This window comes from Malania oleifera, chromosome 12, assembly GCF_029873635.1.
Source record: "Malania oleifera isolate guangnan ecotype guangnan chromosome 12, ASM2987363v1, whole genome shotgun sequence".
Taxonomy (NCBI): Eukaryota; Viridiplantae; Streptophyta; class Magnoliopsida; order Santalales; family Ximeniaceae; genus Malania; species Malania oleifera.
Window position 1 is genome coordinate 69,294,449 of NC_080428.1, and position 26,605 is coordinate 69,321,053.

At 36.6% G+C, this 26,605-nt stretch overlaps 1 protein-coding gene and 1 pseudogene across 2 annotated transcripts in view; both read left to right on the forward strand.

The window, feature by feature from the left end:
* The window catches only part of LOC131144241 (sucrose transport protein SUC3), a 30,102-nt gene extending 20,937 nt beyond the window's left edge, over nucleotides 1–9,165 (forward strand). For both annotated transcript variants that reach the window (XM_058092764.1, XM_058092765.1), the window contains 6 exons: nucleotides 6,723–7,082; nucleotides 7,262–7,405; nucleotides 7,578–7,811; nucleotides 7,899–7,962; nucleotides 8,086–8,129; nucleotides 8,732–9,165. In XM_058092764.1, coding sequence (XP_057948747.1) covers nucleotides 6,723–7,082; nucleotides 7,262–7,405; nucleotides 7,578–7,811; nucleotides 7,899–7,962; nucleotides 8,086–8,129; nucleotides 8,732–8,902 — 1,017 coding nt within the window. In that variant the 3' untranslated portion in view covers nucleotides 8,903–9,165. The remainder of the gene's footprint in view (nucleotides 1–6,722; nucleotides 7,083–7,261; nucleotides 7,406–7,577; nucleotides 7,812–7,898; nucleotides 7,963–8,085; nucleotides 8,130–8,731) is intronic.
* Nucleotides 9,166–15,581: 6,416 nt separating this feature from the next.
* LOC131143993 (uncharacterized) lies at nucleotides 15,582–18,156 on the forward strand (annotated as a pseudogene).
* The last annotated feature ends 8,449 nt before the right edge of the window (nucleotides 18,157–26,605 follow it).

Sequence of the window (26,605 nt, forward strand, 5' to 3'; positions counted from 1 at the left end):
TTAGGTTCAGGAGTAGAGATTCACTTAGATTAGAACTTCCTTAATCTTTTCATATATAATTTTGATTAAAATTTGTTGGGCCTAATTTACTAATGAAATCTGACTTTGAACTGACAAACAAAAATTCTGTAAGCCTCAACCTAAAAAGCACAAAAGCGCCACATTTTTTTGATAATGTGCAAGCATTTCTGTCTTACGCATTTGCTGTTTTTGGGTTTGGTATTTTAGACTAGGCCTTGGGTCGTTTTAGGCCTGCCTTGTCTTCGAGCAAACCTCAATTGCATTTTTCAAAACATTGATACACGCACACACATATAGAGAGAGGGGTATGAAATTCTTGAGATATAAAATATAATATTGTCAAAAATATTATTAATTTTGAAGTTTGTGTATTTGCCTACCCTTTAATACAATATTTTATTGAAATTCTTGAGATATAAAATATAATATTTTTCAAAAATATTATTAATTTTGAAGTTTTTGTGTATTGGCCTACCCTTTGGTACAATATTTTATTTAAAAAACTATCCTTAAAAATTTATTTATATCAAAATACCCTTACATGGACCTACCCTCTTGAGATATAAAATATAATATTTTTCAAAAATATTATTAATTTTGAAGTTTTTGTGTATTGGCCTACCCTTTGGTACAATATTTTATTTAAAAAACTATCCTTAAAAATTTATTTATATCAAAATTCCCTTACATGGACCTACCCCAAGTACAATATTATGTTTGAGATAAATAAATTTTTTAACTTTTTAATTTGTTTATATGAAAGTGTTCTTATATGGTTCTACGCTAGTTAATGATGTATTCGTCATCATACTGCAATATTTCATAATGAAAAAAAAAAAAAAATGGATCAAATAACTTGAGGGGAAAAAGTTTTAAGTACAAACACATCTTTAAAGAATTCAACACCAGTCCAAAGATGTGGTTTTCTAGAAGAAATTTAGACAGTATACCAAGGCTGACGTTTCATCTTATCAAAATTAATTATTAAACTTCATGTGATCTGCATCCAACTTTTAAAATAGTAAAAATTATTCTTATTATCTTACATAACTACTATCAAGTTCTTAAATTTCAATTTCAACTCAAATTTTGAAACTCCGTAAGTATGGAAATTTCGACGAAAATTTTGATTTTGATGTTAATTTGGATTTCGATTTGAAAAAATAATAGAAATCAGTAGTAAAACATGGAATTCTTTGTGAAACTTTAGAAATGTTTAACAGGCATAATAAAAATTTAAGGACTAATATATTACAAGTTAAATACATCTGTATTGTGTATGAGGTGGAAAAGTTGTAATATAATATGTGTATCAAATATATTTGTAAGATAATGTACATTAAATATGTTCTGTTAATGCAAATGAAATTCATAAATCATTTAAATATTATTTATTGTACAAATATTGATAATTTAGATATGAATGGTTAAATAAAGTGTTGTTGTATGTTTATTTTTTCATATAATTTCAAAAGCATTTACGATAATCTTTTGTTTCGATAAAAATAAATTAAAAGAGAAATTTCACTTCACTCCTAAATCTCTCATTTGAATTCCAGGGAAATTTCATTGTATAGTTAAAATTTCGACAAGTTTCACTAAAATTTCAAGATTTTGATAAATTTTGGATGATGCGTTGAGATTTCAATGGAAATTTTGCAAGACGGAAATTGACTGCCATTTCTATTTTGAGGGTAACGGAAACTGGAAATTTCGACTGAAATTACGACAATTTCGTGGAAATTTAAGACGATGACTACTATTATCAAACAATAAATAATAAAAGTGCACTTTTTTGTTTGATAGCAAAAGAAGAGATTTCATTAATAAGAGATTAATTTACACTGAGGAGAGAATAAGACATCTTCCATCTAAATTCTGGGAAAAAAACCAGAAAAAAGGAACTGAAAACAAATAAATGCTATGATATATATCAATGCGAAAGATGCCTCCATTCTTGTTGAACAACTAAAAAGCTAGCTCTCTTAAAGCACAGCCAACTAATGCAGTGGCTGCATCAAGGATCCGCAGCCATGGGAGAGATTAGAAGAAATTGATGAGAGGAAGGAAGGGGAAGAGCGGGGAGAGGAGATACAAAGGGAAAGCTCACATTTACTTCAATTCAATGTTAACAACTACCTACAACATGACTTTCAGACACTATTTATAAGAAAGCCTCTAAACACATGAAATTCCACACATACACCTAGAACTACATTACATTACAAACATACCCTTAGAATATACAAACACTACAAACAAGCCCCCAACATGCTTATCCTAATACGAGTGAACTAGAAACACATGCTTAAACAATTAACTAACTAAGCACATTTGGGTTTAGGACCCAATGAACCATTGATCCTATTCTTCATTATAAGCCTCCAAATTGGGAAATGATCCATCCAAATACATCAATTCTCTCCTTCTAAAAAGAACTCGACTCTGTCGAGTTGGGAAAGTACAAAGTAGTCCATTGCTGTGAGTGGAATCATCTTGTTTCATAAGAAGAGAACCGGCGATATGCTTCAACTTGTTGAGTGGGGGAGCTCGAGATGTCTTCAACTTATACTTCTACCTGTCAATGGAGAGGGAATAAGAATTCTCATATCCATCATGCTTCATATTCCTATCAAATAACCATGGTTGGCCCAAAAGGATATGACAAATTTTGAGAGGAAGGATATCACATTGCTCTGTCTCCACAATGGACCCAATCTTGAAGGTAAGTAAGCAATGATCATGGACATTCAAGTTGGTATTATTCACCCAAGCAATTTTGTATGGGTTGGGATGAGGCTCAACTTCCAAATTAAACTTCTTTACAGCTTCAAAAACTGCATTTGTTCGATTACTAGGATCAATAACCAAAGCATAAAGCTGGTTTTGGAAAATTTTTTAGTTTGAAAGATGTTGGTCTGCCTCCAATCCTCTTTTTCTTTAACCTTGTGGGAAAAGAGCATATGTCAAAGCACTTAATAGATTTTCACATTGATTGGGATTTTTGTTTCAGGCTTTCAGCTTCAACTACTTGAGTGCCATCATCATCATCATATCTTCTTTTTTCTGAAACAGCCGTGACTTGTTTAGGACATTGTGCAGCTCTATGTCCAAATCCTTGACATTTACAGCACTTGAGTGATGGGTAGCTCATAGAAATTGTTCCAAAATGCTCAGAAGTCATCACTTTCCAAGTGATGTTAATTTGAAATCCTTTATTTAATTGCTCAGGTGTATTCTTTTGTACAACTCCATTGGTAATCTTCTCAAACCATAGGGCTGATGTAGCTCTAGAAGGATTACACTGCATATCCTCCTCAATCTGAGTGGCAACCTGTAATGCATCCCAGACTGAGACAACATGCAGCAAGTTTGGAGGCAATAGCTGGCTTCAACCTTTTTCTGTGCAAAGCTTTCATCACATTCTCTTTCCATTATGTGTCGGCATGAGTAGCCAACTGATAGATTCTACTAGTGTACTCCATTGTTATCTTTTCTTCTTGCTTCAAATCAAAGAGTTGGAGATGAACACGCTGCTGATAATTGGGAGGCACAAATTGCTCCTGTATGGCTTGCTTCATCTTATCCCACATTGTAATCTCACCAAGTTTGCTTCTTCTAAATATCTCCTGTTGTTTAATCCCCCAAATTCGAGCAGTCCCCTTCAATTTTGATTCAACGAAGCACAACTTTCTAGCCTCATTCATGTCATACCATCAGAAATGGTACTCCAAGGAATACACCTAATCATCAAATTCATTAGGAGAACCATCACCATTAAAATCTAAGACTTCCTAGTTTAATTTCCTTGCTCAAATGATTATTTTGGCCTTCACACGACTCAGAGAGTATGAGGGACAGTAGCTATTTCACCATCTTGTTTGGTAGGAAATTCCATGGGCCTTTTACCTAAGGTTGCAACCTCAGTTGTTCACCTGTTCAAAGCAGTGGTAATAGTCTCCGAGGCATGTTTCATTTTTGTACGCTATTGGATAACAATTCAACATTGGTCACCATGATGCAATTATATATCACCAAGGTTTCTTAAACAATTTGCAAACAAGCTTCAATCATTCATGCAAACCACAAAATTCACTCCCAATTATTTAAAACCAATCTTCAAGTCCCCTTTAATCTTGAGTATCACATAGAAATGAAATGAATTCACTCAGAAAACTCACAAATGCAGCAATAGAACCTGATTTCTAATGCTGGCACTGGAAATTTCTTGTTTTCTTTATCAAATTGTTACTTGCAAAATATCATGTCTAGAACCAAAATATCATGCTGCAAATCAAAGTATCAAGGGAAAACACCAATTTCTTGTGGCTGGAATTTTTCTCACGATCAGGCTGTTGCGACTTACAAGGGATTCCAGCAAGTTTTCTCACATGCATCACCAGCACGTGAGGCGAGTGAGTCGCAGGCTGTGAGCCTCCGGTGATGAAACTCCATGTGAAGGTAGACCATAGATTGATGAATGAGGCGTGATAAGAAAATCGCAGGAAGTTAGGGATTCAAGAGGGGATGATGGCTGGTTGCATGATGGCCCTCCAGTGGTCAGTTGGCAACAAAATTTGAGGGGAGAGGTTTCGGGAGGTTCTGTTTGTGGTGGCATGGAAGGTGTTGAGAAAAGCTTCAAGGGAAGAGGTGTTCAAAAAGATGGTATACAACTGGAAACTTCTGAAAAGTTCAGAACTGTTTTTATTTTTTTTCACTGAAATTTCAGGGCAGAGAGGAATCAGAGATAGAAGAAGACAAGAATGGAGAAAAAGGGACAAGAAGAAGGAAGAAGGAAGAAGAAGCAGCAGAGAGGGAGAGGGAAATTACAGAACAATGAGGAGAAGGAAGAAGAGAAGAAGAGGGGTAAGAAGAAGAGTGAAAGGGGGAGATGGGGGAATTGAAATGGAAGAATGAAATTGTGGTGGGGCTCTGATAACAAATGTTGTAGGGCAGCATCAAGGATCTGCAACCGTGGGAGAGATTAGAAGAAATTGATGAAAGGAAGGGGAAGAGAGGAGAGAGAAGATACAAGGGGAAAACATTCCTTTCAGTTTAAATTGAACAATTACCTGAAAAATGGCTTTCAACACTATTTATAAGAAAACCTCTAAACACATGAAAGTACACACATACCCCTAAAACTACATTACATTACTAACGTACCCTTAGAATACACAAATACTACAAACAAGCCCCCAACATACATAGTCCTAATACAAGCAAACTAAATATGCATACTTAAATAACTAACTAAGCACACCTGGGTTAGAACCCAATAAACCGTTGACCCTATTCTTTGACATAAGCCTCCAAATTGGATTGAAATTATCTGTCCAAATATCCACTTATATACCAACACACCATAAAGGGGCCAAGTATTGAATTAAACCAGCTGCCAATTCAATTTTTCCCGTAAAAAAATTTGTGCATCATGCTCCAACCATAATCTCCACAGCGCTGCAGATGTACGGTATTTCCAAAGAGCAGCCCCATACTTCCTTCTTCCAAAACCCTCAAAAGAAATAGCCAACATTCCTTCCACTAACACTGGAAAAAAACCAAGTTTCTCCCAACGTGCCAAATAATTTATGTTAGATGCTCCAAGCAAAATCACTTCGTAAGAACAAATGAGATGCCATTTCAGAATTCAAATAACAAAGCACACAAACATCGAGAGAAGGCCTTCAAAGGTCCCCTAATTTGGAATAAATTACTAGTTTTGATTCTATTAAGCACAGTATGCTAAAATGAAAGCCTTAATCTTTGGGGAGCATTGGAACAGGTGTAAAACTTGGGAAAAAAAAAATGATTTACAACAATACACCCCGGAATGATCCAAAGCCCAAGACTGAGTATCCCTAGCTGAAGAAGGATGATAATTGTTCAATGGTGACAACAAGGAAAAAGGTTCCATCAACACTCTTATCATTTAGAGATATTCTGAAATGAAAGTCCCGAGAAACCAAAGGGCTGACTGAATCAACCACAAAAGCAAGAAATCATACTATCTTGCCCTGAGCTCAATCGAAATAGGCAAGGAAAAGATTCGGATGGAACATTTCTCCCCAACCACAGATCTTTCCAAAAACGAATCCGAGAATCCCTCCCCACCAAAAAACTAATGTGAGGAGTGAATAAGGGATAAATCTGAGAAATAGATCTCATGGACTCTGTGATGAACCTTTTGGATAACCCATGGACTTGCCTTGTTCGCAATTTTTATTTTCTCATATGCAACACACAGGCATCTTGACTACTATATATAAATGCATACTAGCTGTAGGCACACACTACCTTTGTGCTCCACATCGGTGGTTTTAGAGAGAGAATGGAGGAGTTGAGATAAAGGGAGTTGTAGGTAGTTTTTTAATAAATATAAAAAATTTATTTCAAATTTAAATTTGATGGAGAAGGATATTGTAGGAAGAATAAGGGGGAAAATGAAGGTTGAAAACTGTCCTCTTAATTAATAGCAGAGATATACTAGTAACTATGTAGATGAGATTTGAATAAGTTGATAAAATACTAAAATTGCATATCCATTTTCTATCTTTTTTTTTCATATTTAAATCATTTCTTTAGTTCTCCAATTGTGTCTATGTTTTAAATAGCGAATTTTTAACCATTGCCACATGGTTTTTTTTGGGTATTCCACAAGCATCAACTTTGAAAACTTTCTTTACATGGTACTTTTGCAGGTTTTTCTAACCTTTTGTACGCTTGTGACACTGTATTTCGCTGAGGAGGTCCCGCTGCCTGCAAAGCAATCCCACCGTCAATCAGATTCTGCGCCTCTGTTGAATGATTCCCAACAAGTTGGCTTTGATCGTTCAAATTCAAGATCCGAAGTATCTGTTTTTGAGCATACCTCTGAGAATGGTGCTGATAGTGGTTATGAAATGGAGAAAAATTCAAAACATCCTAACCCAGCAGTTGAGGAAGATAAAAATGAAAGTTTCAATGATGGACCTGGAGCAGTGTTGGTTAATTTGCTTACTACCTTAAGGCATTTGCCGCCTGCAATGCATTCGGTGCTTGTTGTCATGGCTCTTAGTTGGGTATGTGTTCTGGCAGTTATGCAACACCCATCTGTTTCCACAACTATGTACTTGTGACAAATTGTCAGTGGGCCTTTTGCCTGCTAGTCCCAAGAATCTCTCACTTAAATTTTCTTGTAGTTATTGCTTTTGAGTTCCTGGTTGCATTCTTATGTTCTTAGCAAACATACTCCTTGCAGCTTTCGTGGTTTCCCTTTTTTCTTTTTGATACGGATTGGATGGGGAGAGAGGTTTATCACGGGGACCCAAAAGGCGACATCGCCGAAGTGCGAGCCTATGATCAAGGTGTGAGAGAAGGTGCATTCGGTTTGCTATTGAATTCAGTAAGAACTCGTTATTTGCATCAATGACTCAATGCACTAGTTCCCTACATAATTCTCATAGTTGATCATTGATATATTTTGTAATGTCAATTGAGGATATGGAGATTTAAGTAATTGTATGATTTTGCTTTCCAGAAATAATTTTTTTTGTGGGTACATTTTTTTTTGGTAGGTTGTTCTTGGCATTAGCTCTTTCCTTATTGAACCAATGTGTCAGTGGATGGGTGCAAGAATAGTATGGGCAATGAGCAATTTTATTGTATTTGCCTGCATGGCGGGCACTGCTATCATTAGTCTGGTTTCTGTCATAGAATATTCCAAAGGGATTCAACATGTAATTGGAGGGAATGAATCAATCAGGATAGCTTCCCTGGTCGTCTTTGCACTTCTAGGCTTTCCCCTATCTGTAAGCGTTGTCTGCTATAAATATAAATATTCCTGTACTGCTGCCCCAAAATTTTTGTTATAATATGTGCCGTTGTTTGTGTTGCAGATTACCTATAGTGTACCCTTCTCTGTGACAGCAGATCTAACTGCTGATTCAGGTGGTGGCCAAGGTTAGTATAGAATATACATATACATCCATGCTTGCATATATCTAGCCCACACGCGTGCGTTTCATTTTGTTATCAGATTTAGCAGCATCATAATGGTTATAACAAGCTTTTATGGCCATGCAGGATTAGCTATAGGAGTTCTCAATCTAGCAATTGTTGTTCCTCAGGTAGGTCACTGCTTTCTTATAATCTCTCTCTCTCTCTCTCTCTCTCTCTGTTTGTATAGGTCTTCTGAGGCGTGAATAAAAGCAAATTGTTTTGAGGCTAAGACCCAAGACCCATGTTTTCCAATCAACTCATTTGTAGTGTTTTTCTGTCAACTTCGTCTGATTATTTTATTGGGGCATGTGATGATGGATGTTTGGTGTTGCACTGTCAGTCCATATTGGGTTTGTTGCACATCAATAGTAATTATCCCATCTTTATACATTGTAATGTATGTGATTTTGTGTGTGGGTGTATACTCTGCGCGGCTCTATATATCATGTGTATGTGTATGTTTTATGTATGTGTTTGTTTTCTTGATACCTGGTAGCTAGTCCTTGACTTTTTCTTTTCACTTTTTCCCTTTCTGCATATCAAAGTTGAGCTTTCTACTTCCAGAAAACATATATATAGGGGCAATATGAATGGATTTTTCTATAACTTCACCTTTCCCTTCTAAATAATTGCCAGTGACAGATGTTTCTTATGCAATACTAACCATGCCCTAGCATGCCAAGGGGTTTTTGTATTTGTTTATATTTAACATAATTTTTGTGCGGTTTAGATGATTGTATCCCTTGGAGCGGGTCCCTGGGATGCTCTATTTGGCGGAGGAAATATACCTGCATTCGTTCTGGCCTCAGTCTTTGCCCTTGCAGCTGGTATTATTGCAACTATGAAGCTGCCAAACCTCTCAAGCAGTTCCTTCAAGTCAGCTGGTTTTCATTTTGGATGACTTCTGCCTCGACAATGTGAGCTTGCGCTGGTTTTCATTTTGGATGACTTTTGTCTCAACAATGTGAGCCTGTATATGATCTTCGGCAAAAGTGGGCACCGCTCAAATGGTCGCACCGTCGTGCGTATGCACTACATTTCTTATTTTGAGATTACGCATTTCATATTCAAAATTCATTCATTTTTTTTCCCTCATGTACGTGGCTTATGTACCTTATTGTAGAGTAAAATCATCATTTATAATTGAAAATGGTTACATACAAAGATAAATGAAAAGGAATGATGTGCCTTGGTAGGCTCCCCTTGCTGTTAAAATATATGTATATATATATATATATATATATATATATATATATAGGCATTCTGAAGATTGCAGCCATTTTATTTCCTTTCTTGAAATGATATGTATATTTTTTGCCCCTAATATCGAAGAAATACAATCCAGAGTTTTGATTATCATATTGTATAATGATGTAATATATGAACGGGCCATTTCTGTTGCGTTCTGTCCAGTCATACATTTGGCTCGTTGAGGTGGCAGCAAGTTTTCTACTCAATGCATGAACCCTTTTTCTTTTCCTTCCATTTGTTTCTCTGCAATTTGGCACAACACAATTTGTAATGTGGTGATGAGTTTGCTATTCCATTATTGACTCAAAATACGTTTTCACTTGCCAGGTAAAGGGTGCGGTTGTTTCAGTAAATTTGTTTCGGGACTGGTTCTATATTAGTAAATTTGACTGAATAAAATTGGAATGAAGTAATTGTTCACACTAGCTCCATAACTTTTCAAGTTCTTTACAATTTTCAACACCGAGCTTTATGCACACTGCATGTGCCCATGACTAGTCTGTATATAATGCCCATAGCCCACATGTGTCTGTTTTTTCTCATTTTATCCATGCTCGAGATGTCATGAGTTAGTGATGGTAAGTATTTCTTGAGCTACTCTCACCAATCTTGTCAATTTTTTTCAGCCTAACTAGTCCCCTGCATATCAATCAATTGAATATTGTTTTTGATATTTCATCTAGACCTGGAAAAGCACATCGGGTAGGATAATCCGTGACGAATAAGGCGGATTATTAGGTGAAAAAATTATAATCCATATTCGACTCGTTTAAGTGGCGGATTAGGCAGTTTCAAGTCGAATCAGATGGACGGATAATCTGTCATTCTCAAATATAATTTTATTAATGATTTATTTTGTATTATAATACAACTGGTGATTAGTTTGTGTATTAATTTTCTAGTAACTATATCAATCATTCAATCATTTATACTAATTAACAACTCTTGATTCATGCAAGTAAAACTGTAAAAATTAAGGCATAATAAATTAGTCTCAATCCAACTCAAAATAGAAACTCAAACGTGTGATTCATGTTGAGTCTTTCTAAAATCTAAACATTACAACTGATCTTAAAGCATGCGAGTGTCTTTAAACACAACTATTTTCATATCCTGTGAATCTCTCAAAATAAAACTATCAACAAACTAAAAAAATCTCAATAAATCCTTTAAATAACTTCAAAATTCATTTGAATGTCTTCAATTAATTGTAACGCTTTCATTTGTATCATCAAAGCTTTCATCTTCTTCTCCTCGTGTGCCTATCATGAAAGAATTCAAAATATAATTTAAGTTATGGATCAAATAACGTAAATAGAACTTATTAATTAGCATCTCAAAAGTTACAAGTTATCAAACTAGAAAAAATATTTCCAAATAATTTATTCAACACTACAAGTTAAAACAACAAATAAAAAATAATTTATTGACTACCTAATTTTCAAAGATAAATAGAAGCACCGCTAGTGTAGTAGTATTAAAATAAAGTCAAACAGAGTAAGATGGTACACTAGATGAGCTTCGACTTGCTCTTTCCGCTTGAGCAATATCTTCGGCAAGTTCTTCCTTATCTACAAAATCTTCAACTGCATTCAAAATTCAAAATATAAATAAATATTATATAATACATAGTAATTCCAATAACATAGTAATATTTCTCGTTACAAATTTATTTTCTGGATTTAATTCTAAAGCCCATTCATGAATTCCTTCATACTCAAGATAGAAACAACTAACTAAAGTTGTTTTAAAAAAAATTAATTGATTGTGTGAATGACAGTTGTAAATAATCTCATAAATGGGTGTTCGCTACAAGAACTAATAAATCTCATCATATCATGTAAATTTTTTCCAAGAAAATGAGGGATTGAGGTCTTCAAAGAATGTGGATTTCATTTTTAGAAAAATGCAAAGCTCAGTAAATCTCATTTATAAGAAAAAACTCGAAGGCCCTATTGGAATCAAGAAATTTATTTGAGATAAAGAAAAAAATAGAAATGTATTTTTCATTATATTTTTTCTCAACATCAAATAATATTAAAAATAAAAATTTACTTATATCATTAAAAGTTAAGAAAATCAAATGTTAATCATGCATGAAACGAAGAGAACACTTAGCCTGAAACTCATGCAATGAAAACCAAAAGCTCAAAATAGGTGTAGATTTCCATTATCTCTTTAAAAAAAAATTTCAGAAAGAGTAAAAGAAATGAGACATAGTAGAAAGGCCCCATTTGCTTACCATTAGCAGGAAAAGAGATGTATTACAGTATAAAGGTGATCTTGAAACAACTACAAATTCATTTATGATACAGCCTCAAAAATCATAAAATAGGATCAATCAAAACTAACCAGGCAATGGCAAACGACAAAGTGACTGGAATCACTGGACGAGGCCACGAGGGAAGACATGCGAGGCCGCGAGGGAATTGTGACTGGCGAGAGACGAAGACGATTGGCGAGGCTTCAAGCTGCAAGGGACCAAGATGAAGACAACTGGGCGAGGCCGCAAGGGAAGACTGGGCGAGGCCGCGAGGAAATCGTGGCTCGTGGCCGTGGGTGGCGGTCGGCGACGGCAGTGGCAGTGGGAATCGTCATCGACTCGTCTTCGTGGGATGTGGCTGCGCGGCTCGAAATGATAGTTTGAACTTTGAAAATTGAAACAATGAAAGTATGAAACCCGAATAGGATTTGAGAGGGGCTGCTTGTGGTCGTGTGGACTACTGGCCACTGGGCTGTGAAGCTGGCCCAATGGGCGATGTGGGCACTGCCACACTGGGCTTTCCATACTTGGGCTGTGGGCTGTGGGCACTTGGGCTTTTATGGGTTAATTAGGAATGAGATTTTAAGCGGTTTGGCGGATATCCGCCAGATAAAATCGACCCGACTAGCTAAGAAGGCAGATATGAAAATTGAAAATTATACTCGACTCATTTAGCAAGCGTTTGATTATAAGTCGGTTAAAATGGGTCGGATGTGGGTCGGATTAACGTATTTTTATTCATTTTGCCAAGTCTAATCCAGACCACTAGGTGCAGTAAGTCCTCTGCACTAATTTAAACCTAATTATTTTATTTTTAAGTGGGAGTATTTTGCAGTAAGTATGCATAATGTGCTGCACTTATTTATCATAATAATTATATAACATAAAACAAGCATTTCTATGCCACAAAAAGAACCCCTCCACCTAAGCTATGCAAGAAAGGCCCAAAGCCAATTCCAAGGAACAGTGAAGTATTGTAGGGTCTTTCTATATAGGTGCAGGGAATCCACATTTTCGTAAACATGTCTATTCGATAAATATATCGATCAATCCCAATTCTTTCTTTATTGATTCCTTTCCGATCGAGAAGTATGGATCCATGGATCTATGTGTCTAATATAGATCTTGTTCATGGATTAACAAAAATGTGTGCTAACCCTAATTCCTTACCTTAGAGAAATGAATAAATACTTTCTACTTGAGCTCCATCATAATCATATACTATTTACATTACAACCCAACAAAAAAACTATGGGCTCCAGTGAATAAATGATGTCGAGTCTAGAACACTTCCATTATCAGAAAATGACAAAAATTAACTTTTTATCAATGAATAAGATTATGAACAAACTCATTTATCAATCTATACTAGTAATTTAGTCATCTGAAATTCTTATCCTCTACAATTCTTATTTATATTAACACTTATCTAATGATATATATATATATATATATATATAAAAGATATTGTAATAGTCAAAATTGGAGAGCGTTATTCAAAATTGAATATTAAGAGAGGTAAGAAGAGATTTAGAATAAGAGGTGAACTACTACGCTTTGTGCAACTCAATTTGAGTCTCCAATTAACCTATATATATATATATATATATATATATAATTATTGATATATTTCTTCACATGTTCACAATACTAAAACATGCACCACAATGCCAAGGTAATAAATATATTTTTAAAATTTTCATGCATCAATCACAAACTTCAAATAATTTAAAAATATAATAAATCTCACTAAAAAAATTTAAAACAATTGTTTTAAATTCTAGTACCTAACAATGAATATTTAAACAAAACTATAATTTAAAAAAACTATATAATTTTGATGCAAACACCATTTAAGCCAATTAATTTTAAAAATCATACCATATTTTCATTAAAAATATTATGCATTCTAATTCTATAACACAAAAGATACAAATTTCTTACAAAATACCAGTCTTGTGAATATAAAACTTTCAAATACACAATCCAAAATCACAATGATATATTTAATTTATGATTTTGGGGAATTTGGGCTACCTCAAATTATATCCTTAGTTGTTCTTTTCTTTCCTTTTTATCTTTCTATTTGCTCCTATGCTAAAATTAACCTTCTTCATTTTTATCCCCCTTCTTTTTCTTTTGCTAATGTGCTTGCAAGTTTATCTCGTAAAAAAATTGCTTAATGTCATAGGCTCATTTCATCACGGTTTACGTAGACAAAGTAGAACTTGCCTACTATACACACTGTGTTACTGCCACATGGGCTTATGATGGTCATAACTTGTGTAAAATAACATTACCCTTCTCCGGTATTATACTTTAATCCAAACACCTTATATTATTTATAATTTAGACTTTAATTTTTTTTTTTACCGTAATCTCCTAACAATTTAGAAACTTATTTTTTTTTTCCCAAAATTAATTTTTAGGTCCACTAGTTTTGTAATGTTATACTGGATCTACTTAATGGGTCCAAATTTATTAAACTTATGCAATCTTTAAATTTGTAAATTTTTAAAGGTTTTTTAAAACTACATATTTATCTATATTTTTTTGTGATGACATTATTAGAAATCTCACAATGATAATATAGTACACAAAATATTTAAGACTCTTCAAATGTCTTAGGTGTTATTTGGATCAAGAGAATTTTATTCGTGAAAAGGAAAAAAAAGAAAAATAGGAAGGAAATGCATTTTTCACTGCATTCTCTCTCTCTCTCTCTCTCTCTCTCTCTCTCTCTCTCTATATATATATATATATATCAAATATTATTAAAAATTTATTATAATATAATAAAAATTAAGAAAAATAAAATGTTATTCATGTAAAAAATAAAAAATTCATTCATTGATTTATTACATATTTTATTTTATATTTTTACTTTTCTCGATAATCAAACATGAAAGAATAGATTCTCACAAATTCTACTTTCCATTTCCTTATATATTTTGAATTCCAAACATGCTTTAAAAGTATTAGATAGTTTATTTCAAAAAATAAATATTAATAAACTCTCTCTAATAATTTCTAAATACTAGCACATTCCCAAATGAGAGTCAAAATACTAGCGATAAAAATGTGTAATACGATTTAATAGAAAAAAAATGATGAACCTAAGCCTTTGTGTGTGACATGAAATTATTAGTAAAATTATAAGGGTTATTTTGTATAGTTAAGTTTGGTTGAAAGCCACCATGAGGTCATCTCATTTATTTTCTGTTTTTGCTACGAAAAGTGCACACTCGTGCTTCTAATGTTTCGTTCTCTCTATCTGTTGTTTTTATTCAAATTCTAGGGTTTTAAGTAGTAGGGTTTACGTTCGAATCGTTGTTTGCTTTTATTCATTCTCTTTTGATTCGATCGATTGGTTTTATTTTTTATTTATTTTTTATTTTTTGCATCTAATATTTCTCCCCGTCCTTGTCTGTGTCTTAATTTCGCAGTTTTTATTTTAATTTTTATTCTAAGGTTTGGTTGGCCATTGCAACAGGTTTAGGGTTTTGAGAGTGGACGCAGGAAGAGAGGAAGAAGATACAGTTAGCGTCGAAGGCGTCAGTCACCTGCGTTACAGGTTTCTACGGTGGGGGTAACCGGAAGGAGGATTATTTGAGTTAGATCCCAACCAATGAAGTGGAAGAAGATTCTGATGCTTTGGACTCGGAGTTGCACGCAAATTGGCTTCTTTTACAGCTCATAAGTCGCTGCTGAAGGAGGTGCCGAAGTTTGGGATGACGACGACCATACGAGGTTTAGGAAGCGACAGAGAACTATTGATATAGAGGATGATTACAGCAGGAGGCGGCTTTATCAGGTGATTTCACCAGAGCGGCATGATGCGTTTCTTGATGCAGATAAGAGTCGTAAGACCCCCATCCCATCTGGGAGGACTTGTGGGAGGTGATGAGCGGTAGGGCGTTGGAAAGGGAGGAGGAGAGACTTTAGTTAATGTTTGGTTTGCAGAATGTAATAGGATACGAAAGGAATGGAATGAAAATTTAAATGGAGACATGATGAAATGAAGTGATATATTTGATTTCTATTCCTTCCGATTACATTTATTGCTATGTACCAAACTCGGATAAGGGGCAATAGTGGAAACGAGGAGGAAGAAGAGGAAGAGAATAAGAGGAGAGGGAATTGGATGCGGGCACCTACCAGTAGAGGAGGAACAGAAGGGACCAATTGCAGGATGATGGTAGCGCAAAGAAGGTGAAGACTGAAGAGAGCATCTGATTGAGATTTGCTGGATTTGACTCCAGGGATTGAATGGTAGGATGCATCCCCTACACTGGGTGTGGAAGATGCCATGCCCTGGGTTTCTAGGAGGACTGGAGGAGTAGGTTTGAGAAGACCCCTACAATGGGGCTAGACTGGGAGAGGCTGATGTGGATGCGGCAGCTGGGGGTGCAACCCCAGCTGGAATGACTTGGGATGTTGTGCCAAAGCTTGTGGGGCTGGTCTCCCACTCCCAAGAGACAGAGATTGCAATGGGATGAGACACCAGTGACCATGGGGAGTGCGACATTAGTATGGGGTGCTACTCTGGCTCCTGCATGTACTCTGAATGTAATCCCTGTTGAAGAGGGTGACCTAGCAACACTAATACTTGGTGCTGTTAATTTAGGGGTGCAATTCCTCCGTATCATTTAAATTTGATGTGATGGGAGAAAGAGATGGAATACAGAAATGGCTCCTTGATGGATGAAGAACTTGATGTCATGTTTCTGCAAGAGGGGTACAAGATTTCAGAACATCCAGCTTTGTACATTCCTATTAGAACACCTGCTAGGAAACTTCGCGCTGCCCCAATCCCCACAAGGACGCAGCATTACATCATCCACAAAGTGAGTATTGAGCAGCAGTTTGATGTTCCCAAGGAAGTGCCTGCTGAGTTGGCATTCATGAAACCAGAGGATTATCAGTCTTCAGTGCATATTGAATGAAGAAGTTGAGGAAGAGTAGTCTCCTGAAGAGCAGAAAGACGGCTTACTGATAAGGCTCATGAGTTTGGTGCTGGTCCATTGTTTATCTGTTTCCCACTATTGCTTGTGCAGCCCACCCTCGAAGATCAGGAGAGGCATCTTCTTTTGGTAAGGTTATTGATAAGAGTGACTTGTAAGTTGGTGGTGTTAGTTCCCCTTTTTGGATAAGATACTGGTAGTGATTGAGATTGAGTCTCTGTCATCTGGGAAAACCTTAATGCAATGTAGATGGGAGAGTGACCATTTTCATTAAGATGTTGGGTTGGTCACTACAATTGTGGTAAGGCATCCTGATATTGATAACGTCCATGAGTGTTTGAACACAACTGCGAGGGCCTTCAGTGTCGTTGCTTCTGCACTTGTGAGTCTGGCTCTCTTCCTTTTCTTGAAAACCATGTGTTAGTATGAAGTCTTGTCAAGCTCGTCACAATTGAATCTAGATTGTCCAGAAGATTGCCATTTTAATTTACTGGGCTATTCTTCCGCACCTGAGGTCTCTGGTGGAAGTTATTTAACACTGCTTAAACAAGCGTTAGAAAGCAAGAACAATTACTTCTCTCTCTTTTGCTGCTCTTGCAGAGGCCTGCACCCTATCGAATTGAGCTCTGGCTCCATCTTGAAGCCATTGTGGAAGGGCATCAGGTCACACTGAGGGAAGCTATTGGCTGCATTCTTGAAGGCAATTGGTTTTATTATTCCTCTGATGGATGCAGTATAGGCCAGCTACTATGCCAAGGATGTTTTGTTTATCCTGATTCGGGAGTTCCTGTCACTTGAAGAAATGGAGGAAATGGTTTGGAAAGGGTTAAGCAGGGTTAAGCAGTGTGTGAGCACTGAGGGTTTGAGGCTGACTACATATGAAACAATATCCGTCCGCAATTGTTAAAAAATTTCTGGGTCAGGAGGATGGCTTTAGATAGCAGGAAATATGAGCAACTTGTGGACACAATTGTAGAGATAGAAAATAAAGTAATTGTTGCTGATATAGTAGGGAAATTTGGGGAGAATCACGAGGATAATAGTGATCCATATAGACGAATGGTTGTGGGAACAATTGAGAAAGTGTCTGCAAATTGTGTGCATCTGATATTGGTGTTCCCTGTGGAGAGCTTCTGATTGATGGCATTCTATATGCCTTCCAATAGCTGGCCCCTGATGATGCCAATGTGATGCCGCAGTTGTGATTGCTCTTGGGCAGAGGGTGAAACCATACGTTATAAAGTGGAGCTTGAATAACGGGAGCTCTAACGTGAGACAGAAAGCAGCAGAAATTATGTCAATCACTGCTTTGTCATCAAACAGTGCCAAGAAGAACAGCTGATGGGTTGTCTTGGGGTAGCCTTGTACGAATATTTTGGGGGAGAGGCATGCGGATGTTTTGGGATCAACACTAGGAGCTTGAAGCTATTGTCGATGCTATTGGTATAACAAAATTTGCACCTCCAATAAAGGATTCACTACATTGACTTACCTAAATCTTGATGAATCGGCATGAAAAGGTGCAGCAGAATTGTATTGATCTTGTTGGTCAAATTGATGACTGTAGAGCCAAGTGTTCACAGCAAGAGAATAGATAGTAGCGCCTGTAATTTCAAGAGTTTGTGATAACACTTGTCCCAGCAAGAGAATGGATAATAACGCTTGTGAAGAAGGAAACCATAGCCTTGTTGATCTTGTAAATTGTTGCCAAAAAAAAAAAAAAAAAAAAAGGAAAGAAAGAAAGAAAGAAAAGCCATCAGTCCACCTCACCAGAAAATGAAAGAGAGTTCTTTTAGTTTCTTCTTTATTCAGTGGACTGTCAAGCATAAGCTTATCAGCATCTACCAAGTCACAACCAAGAGCTCTTTAGGAAACTAGAGTTGCAGGAGATAACTTCTCACTATTCTTAGAAACCAGAAGACTTGCATAGAATGATAAAACTTGCTTTATAGCATTATAAGATTCTAATTTTGTCTTTTTGAGAGTCAAATAAGCATCTATTTGAGCCTTGTTCTTTTATCATTGACCAGTAAAGAGAATTCACTGTTTCTATCCCCAATTGCAGCTGGCTAATCCTTGATCTCTGCCTCAATATCTTCCTCACCCCTTATGATACTTGGATAAGCATTTTTCTTGTGTTTGGCTAAAGCAATAGAATCAGAGCTAGGACAAGTAAGAGTCATTAACTGAGCTTGGAAAATTTCTTCTTTTAGCAATTTTAACATTGTCAGAGATTTCAGAGAAATGCCTTTTTGTGGAAATCTCTCAAAGGCTACTTCAGAATTTTCAGTTTTTGGCTAAAAGTACTGTTGAATGGCATAGCCCAGGCCTGTCTCAAAATATGCAAGAAACTTGGCTGCTTAAGCCGGCAATGTAGGAATTAAAAGGAATCTTAGCCCCCTGTAGAAGCATTCTTAGTATTGAGTTGAACCACCATAAAGTAGTCAGAGAAACGTGGGGTGAGAAACTTGACAGAGACTTTGGGAATTTTGATTAAAGCTGCAAGAAGTGAGAACCCAAGTTTCTTTGAGATAAAATCGTATCTCTTTTTTTTTTTTTTTACAGGTATGAAAAGAGCCAGCAAAAAAGAAATCATCCAAGTATCATAAAGGAAGCATTCCAGCAATACAGGGAGCAGTGAAAGATCCCTTGCAGTATTAACCTCTCCCAAAAGCATCCCTAGAGGTTGGACATGCTCTTTAAAGAAAAGAGTAAGATCATCCCATAAATGTTTCCTTTTTGAGCTCAATTTGAAGCATATGCGAAGGCATTCCAACAGCCAAAGAAATTAAGAGCAACAACATTCAGAGAAAATCAGTTTGGTTTCATGCCCAGAAGATCAACTATGGAAGTTATGGAGAAGTTTAGGGAGAAAAGGAGGGACTTGTACATGATTTTATTGACCTTGGGTAAGCCTATGATAGGGCATCTAGGGAAGTTCTATGGTGGGTTCTAGGAAAAGAGAAAAAGGAAAAAGAAAGAATATTTGTGCGAGGAAGATGCTGAGACGGTCGGTCATATTCTTCTCCATTGTTCTTGGACCAAACACTGCTAGGATTTGGCCTTTGCACTCTTAAGGCAGCAGTGGGTCACTGCTATAACTATGGAGGAAGAAATTTGGGCTTTGAAAGGATTTTAGTCAAGCAAAGAAAGAAACAGAAAAGCCTTCAAAGAATGAGCATTGCTGGATACAATCAAAGACAGATAGACTACCTATATTACCAATTGGTGTTGCGTAATGCATATAATTGACTCCCATACTATTCTTGACTTTGAACACAAGTGATTTTTTAACTCTGTTTTTGTACTTGGATGGCATCTTGATGTACGAGAAGTGGCTATTTGGATGGATCATTTAAACCCAATTAGGAGGCATATTTCAAAGAATAGGGTGAATGGTATGCACTTATTATTTAGTTGTTTAAGTATATGTTTGCAGTTGCTTGTATTAGGATCATTTATGTTGGGGGTTTGTTTGTAGTAATTGTGTATTCTAGGGGTATGTTTGTAATGTAATGTATTTTGTGTGTGCAATTTAATATGTTTAGAGGCTTTCTTATATAGTGTGTGAAGGTCATGTTGTAGGAGTTGATGAATTTGAATTGAATTGAATGTGAGTTTTCCCCCTGGTATCTCCTCTCTCCTCCCTTTCCCTTCCTTCGTCTCTTCTAATTTCTCCATTGCTGCAGAACCTTGATGCTGTCCCTGCATCATACATCCATGTGAACTAATGTTATTGCCATCCAAAACTTGTGAAGGAAAAGAAAAGGCCATCATCTGCATCAAAGAAGACCAGGTGAGAATTTCTTGTAGTTAGAAAAATACATGCTGAAATTATGCATAGGCAACTTCATTTAGCAAGTTGAAGTAAGAAAGCAAGCCATCCATCGAGATGGTTGACCACCAATTCTCAAGTCAACAGATTGCCTAGAAAAGAAAAAAAAAATTATAGTAGAAATAGATCAAATAGAACCATATGAGACTATACAAGACCCTTGCAACAAAAAACCATTCAAATCATGTGTATGTGCACATGTATTGAGAAGAGGAACAAGAGGAAGTTATTGTTGAGGAAAGTCAATGAGTCTCATTTCCCAATTCTAAAATGTGGATATTTCAAAATATAAACAACCCAAGTTAACTCTAGCATATAAGGAGGTAAATATTGCAATAAATAAATATAATTTTAATTAAACCAAACATTCCCCAAATTTTACAATTGTTCTTCAACTAATTCAAAATGAAAACTACGAACTTTCAAGACACCTAAATTCCCCTTGAGTTTAATCATACATGTAATACAACAGAAAGGACACTATGGACACTCCAAACACAATTATAAACAAAAGAATGGCAAAGAGGTGCTGAAAACTTAATATGTTAAGTGGTTTTTCTATTCAATGCATTTGTTATTTTGTTCATAGAAACTGAACACTTCAAAAGGGTCTGGAATATTAAACTAGGAGGAAGTCAAGTTCAAGTGTTAAGTAGCACCAACATTCTCAACATTTAGTTTCAGTTTCATCAATCAAACAGCATAATGGAAAGCACTGCTTCCTCTTCTGTAATCTTCCCCTCTTTAGTGCTTCTCTTCCCCCCCCCCCCCCTCTCATGCACTGAATAAATTATAATATCAAACAACAAAACTAACAACCCCAAATCTTAAGTCCCACTAGGTGGGGTCAACTACATGAATTCTCTTCCACCATTCTGCATGATTTAGGGCAACTTCCTCTGCCAGGCAACCGGCTACCAAATCTTTACTCACTATCTTAGTGCAAGTTATTGTAGGTCTAACCATTCACCTCCAAATCTCCAATTGACACAAACATTGAGTAGTTCACTACTCACTGGTGCATATTGGCCTACATTGACCATCTTGACTGCCCTACGCTAACTTAGCACAAATGTGTCTATTCCTTAATCTATATCTATTAGACTTACACCATTCAACCACTTTAGCATTCTCATTTCGACAACTTTTACTTTTCGGACATGTTAGTATCTTGCACAACTGAATCATACAACATAGCTAGTCATATTGCTGTTTTCTGCAAAAAAATTATTTTAATTTCAAGGGTATTCTACAATCACACAGCATGCCTGAAGTACTTCATCATTTTCCCAAACTTGCTTTAACTCTATATATTACATTTTCTCCTTTTGCTTCAGCTTACATAATAGATCCAAGCTATCGAATTCTACTACTAATAATTTCTTGACCATAAAATATAGTTTTTTCTCTGATATTCCTCCAACAATGACTAAAATTATAGTACACGTATTCTGTCTCATTTTGCTTACCTTAAAGCCTCTAAATTCTAAAGCTGCACTCCATAATTCTGAATTGATTCTACCCCACCTCTAGTTTCATTATTCAAGACAATGTCTTCTGCAAACAAGATACACTATCAAATATAATTTTGGATATTCCTAGTAAATTCATCCATCACTAATCCAAAAAAGAAAAAGACTCAAAGCAAATCCTTGATGTACACCTGCTGTGATTGCAAATTTTATAAACTCTCCACCTTACTCCTAATACTATTATTACTGTTGTAGTGTTGTACATATCCTTTATTTTTATTTATTTTTTGGATTAGTAAAAATAAAATTCATTAAAAAGCACTAGGGGGTGTGATGCAGGGGAATACAGTGGTGGTGGCTGTATGTCAAAATAACTCCAGAAATGGTGGATTTTGAAGGGGCCCGCGGCTGGAGAAGTTTGGCCGGCACGTGGAGGTCCTCTGCTGGTCGGATGACAATGAAATTTTAAGGGGAAGGGTTTTGGGGGGTTTTGTTTTTGGTGGTGTGGGTGGTTTTGCAGGATGGTGGTGTTTGAGGAAATGGGGACACATCTGGAATTTTCTGAAAAGTTCTGAAACTGCATAACTGCTTTCAGTTTTTTTTTTTAACTGAGAATTCAGAAGTTAAATGATGAGACTTGAGAGTAACAGAGAAGAAGATATTAATGGAGAGATTGGAAGATGAAGAAGAAGAAAAAAGGAAGAAGATGGAAGGAACAGAGGGATTTATTGCTGGACAGAGACTGCTGCAAGTAGAGGAGACAGCAACAGAATTTAGAAATCAGAGAGTTGAGAGAATTATGGGAGAGAATTAAGACTACATTACATTACAAACATACCCCTAGAATACACAATTGCTACAAACAAGCCCCCATCATAAGTAATCCTAATACAAGCAACTACACACGTATAATTAAACAACTAAATAATTAAGCACATTTAGGTTTTGGACCTAATAAACTATTCACTCAATTCTTTGACATAGGCCTCCTAATTTGGTCGAAATGATCCATCCAAATAGCTGCTTCTTGTCCTACATCAATGTGCCATTTTCATTAAGCTGGGATTGGATCTTGGACTCATATTGCTCTCTTAAATATTCCCCACTATTCCATTGAGTAGAAATTACATTGAATTCGTTCGGCAACTCTGGCTTTTATTATTGCCACAAACATTTTGCCTTTGGGATTAATAAATCTGATTGGCATACTTCTTGTCATTGGTCAGGATGTGAGTGATTTTAGATGTCGATCATGCTCAGTTTCTTAGCCATAAGTTTTGATTTGTCAGGTCCTTCTTGATGCATGTTGGAAACTAGTAATTTAGTAATAGTTTTGATGTGTTTGCTTAAAATGGAACTTGGAGAGTTGGAGTCTTGGAGAAGACATGTTTGTATGTTGCTGGATGAATGTGATACTGTTTTTTTATATTCTTTTGGGTTTCTTTTTGTTCTGGATGTTTTATTCTAGTGTGTCACTATAACCTTTATTGCTCGGAGGAATTTCGTCGTATATCATGCTTTTGTATAAGCATATATCTCTGCTATGTGTGTGAAAGGCCTCGTGTAGTTTGTCCCTGTTAAAAAATATGTTTATTTTTATTTATTTATTGTGGCTTTTATTACAGCCGTCGGATCGTCTCTAAATCCAACAGTTGTGTGGTGTCATATATATATATATATATATATATATATGTTTGTAAGTCATGGGAAAATATAGGGATTGATTGTCATTTTGTGCAAGGAGAGCTAAAGGGGGGCTCTCTTTAGGAAGAACTTTTCTTCAACGAGTTGAAGGTAAAGGAGTGGGATTGGAGAGAGACTGATCAGATCTTGTATTGCCATCGTTTCATAGTAGATTTTTCTCTAGGTGCCCGCTCCGTGGACGTAGGCAACCTTGCCGAACGACGTAAAATCTCGTCTCCATTTTTCTGTGAATGTTCTTTGTGTGATTTATTTTGTTGATCGGAAGATTAAAATCGCTACGCATCAACAAGTGGTATCATAACACGGTTTCGATTGGGTGTAGATCTGATAGATCAGATTAGATCGAAAGAAATTTTTTGGATCTGAAGTTTTTCCGTGCGAGTGCTCAAGATTAGAGCCGTTTGTTCAGATCGGATTGAGGTATGCGAAGATTCAGATTAGGTGCTGGAAAATTATTCCGGAAATTTTCAATTGAAGGTGTGAAAAAAAAAAAAAATTTTCGAAGAAAAAAAAAATTCGCGGATGAAGAACATGATGAATAGTGCCAGAATTGGGTGACAGACTTAGATTCAGAATTGGGTCGGAGCACGGGTCAAGGCGCGGATCCTCCTTGTGGAGCACTGACGTCACGCTGATGCAGAAACTGACGCAGAAGCCGTTGCTCACATCATCCTGATAGGTGCTGACGTCACTGCTAACGTCAGAGGAGAGAAAAAAAAGAAATTTTTTTTTCTTAATGGTGAGTACTTCAACGGCCCAGTTCGAGGTGGAGCCCTTTAATGGGAAAAATAATTTCAGTATGTGGCAGAGCACTGTGAAGGATGTATTGGTCCAACAGGGACTGATTAAGGCATTGTAACAAGAAGCCAGAGACCATGTTAGATGATCTGTGGGAGGAGCTGAAAATGAAAGTGGTAAGTACTATTTGCTTAAGTTTAGCTCCAAAAATTAAATACAGTGTGTTGAATAAAACATCACTAGCTGAGCTTTGAAAAAAATGGAGAATATTTATATGTCCAAGTCCTTAGTTAATAGACTATATTTGAAGAAATAGTTGTATCAGTTGAGGATGACTGAGGGCACAGAAGTCAGAGACCACCTCAATTATTTCAATAAGATAATCACGCAATTTCTAAGTATTGAGGTAAAAATTGAGGAGGAAGATAAAGCACGGATTCTGTTGTATTCGCTTCCCAGTTCACTTGATACTTTGAAAACCACACTACTGCTAGGTAAGGAGACTCTTACAGTTGATGAGGTGACTACTGCCATTCTGGAGAGTGAGAATTTTCACAAACCAAATTATCCAGGACATGAAGAAGGATTGGTGGCTAAGGGTGAGTCTAGCCAACAGTGGGGTAGGAGTTCTAGTAGGTGTAATTGGAATCGAGGGAAATCTCGATCCAAGTCCAGGGGTAAGAGTGGGAACTGGAGGAGTGGTTGTTTTTATTGTGGGAAAGAAAGGCATATGAAGAAGGATTGTCTAAGGAGGAAAAGAGATTTAGAAGAAAAGAACAGGAAGAAGACTGAGCAGGCTACTGTAGTGGAGAGCAGTTCATTAGTTTTTGATGGGGATCTTTTGGTTGTTACTACAGGTTCTATTTACTTAGCTGATACCTGGACTTTGGATTCGGCGTGCTCTTATCATATGTGTCCATCCAGGGATTGGTTGACTCCTATGAACCAATCTCTGGAGGGACGATGTTGATGGGTAATAATGCTTCCTGACGTATTCTTGGTATTGGAACGGTCAGAATCAGGATGTTTGATGGTGTATTTAGAACCATCAGGGATGTGAGACATGTTCCAGATCTGAAAAAGAATCTGATTTCCTTGGGCTCTTTGGACAGTAATGGTTTCTCTTTTTCAGCTAGGGATGGTGTGCTAAAAGTGGCTAGAGGTTTACTGGTAGTAATGAAGGGTCATTTGAGGAACAATTTGTACATTCTAGTGGGTAGCACAGTGACAGGTGGAGCTGCAGCTAGTACCTCTTTATATACAGATACATATGATACTACTCTGTGGCATATGAGGTTGGGTCATATAAGTGAGCGTGGTTTGTAGGAGCTGCATAGGCGGAACTTACTGGGAGGTAATTCTTGTTGTAAGCTTAAGTTCTGTAAATATTTGTTTGTTTGGTAAATAGCGCAGGGTGATTTTCATAACAAGAAAGCATACGAGCAAGGAGGTGCTGGAGTACATTCATTCAGGTGTATGTGGTCCAGTAGAGGGATAGTCTCACAGTGGTGCTATTTATTTTATCTCATTTATTGATGACTTTTCCAGGAAAGTCTGGGTGTATTTTTTGAAGTACAGGAGTGAGGTATTCAGTAAGTTCAGGGAATGGAAAGCTCAGGTAGAGAAGCAAACAGGGAAACAGGTGAAGTTTCTGAGATATGACAATGAACTGGAGTACAAAAACAGCCAGTTCATTGACCTCTGTAAGGGAGAGGGGATCACTAGGCACTATACAGTTCCACATGGGCCACAACAGAATGAGGTGGATAAAAGGATAAACAGAACATTACTAGAGAGAGCAAGGTGTATGAGGACTCAGGCTAATATGCCTAAGTTATTTTGGGTTGAAGGAGTGAGTATGGCATGGTACCTGGTAAATAGGTCTCCTTCTACAGCTATTAACGCAAAGATTCCTGAGTAGGTATGGACAGGTAAGCTAGTAGATTACTTTGTATTGACAATATTTGGTTGTCCATCGTATGTGCATGTGCTTGAACAGGACAGATCAAAGTTTGACTCTAAGTCCAAACCGTGCGTATTTCTTGGTTTCCAAGAAGGAGTGAAGGGATACCGGTTGTGGGACCCTATAGCACGGAAGGTGGTCATTTGGAGGGATGTGGTCTTCGATGAGGAAGGCATGTTGAAGGAGAATGCTGATAAGAAGGTGGAGTCTGATTCAGCGGGAGTACCTATTCAGGTGGAGGTAGATAGTATTCATAATTCAGGTGTGGGTAATACTCAGACTACTGTTGTTGATTCTATTGCACAGGATACAGTGGGACAAGCTGTAGTTCCTTAGGAAATTCGCAAGACAGGTGATAAACACGAGCCTAGAGGGATAGCCATCAGCAGAGAAAGGAGGAATGTAGAGCCTCTG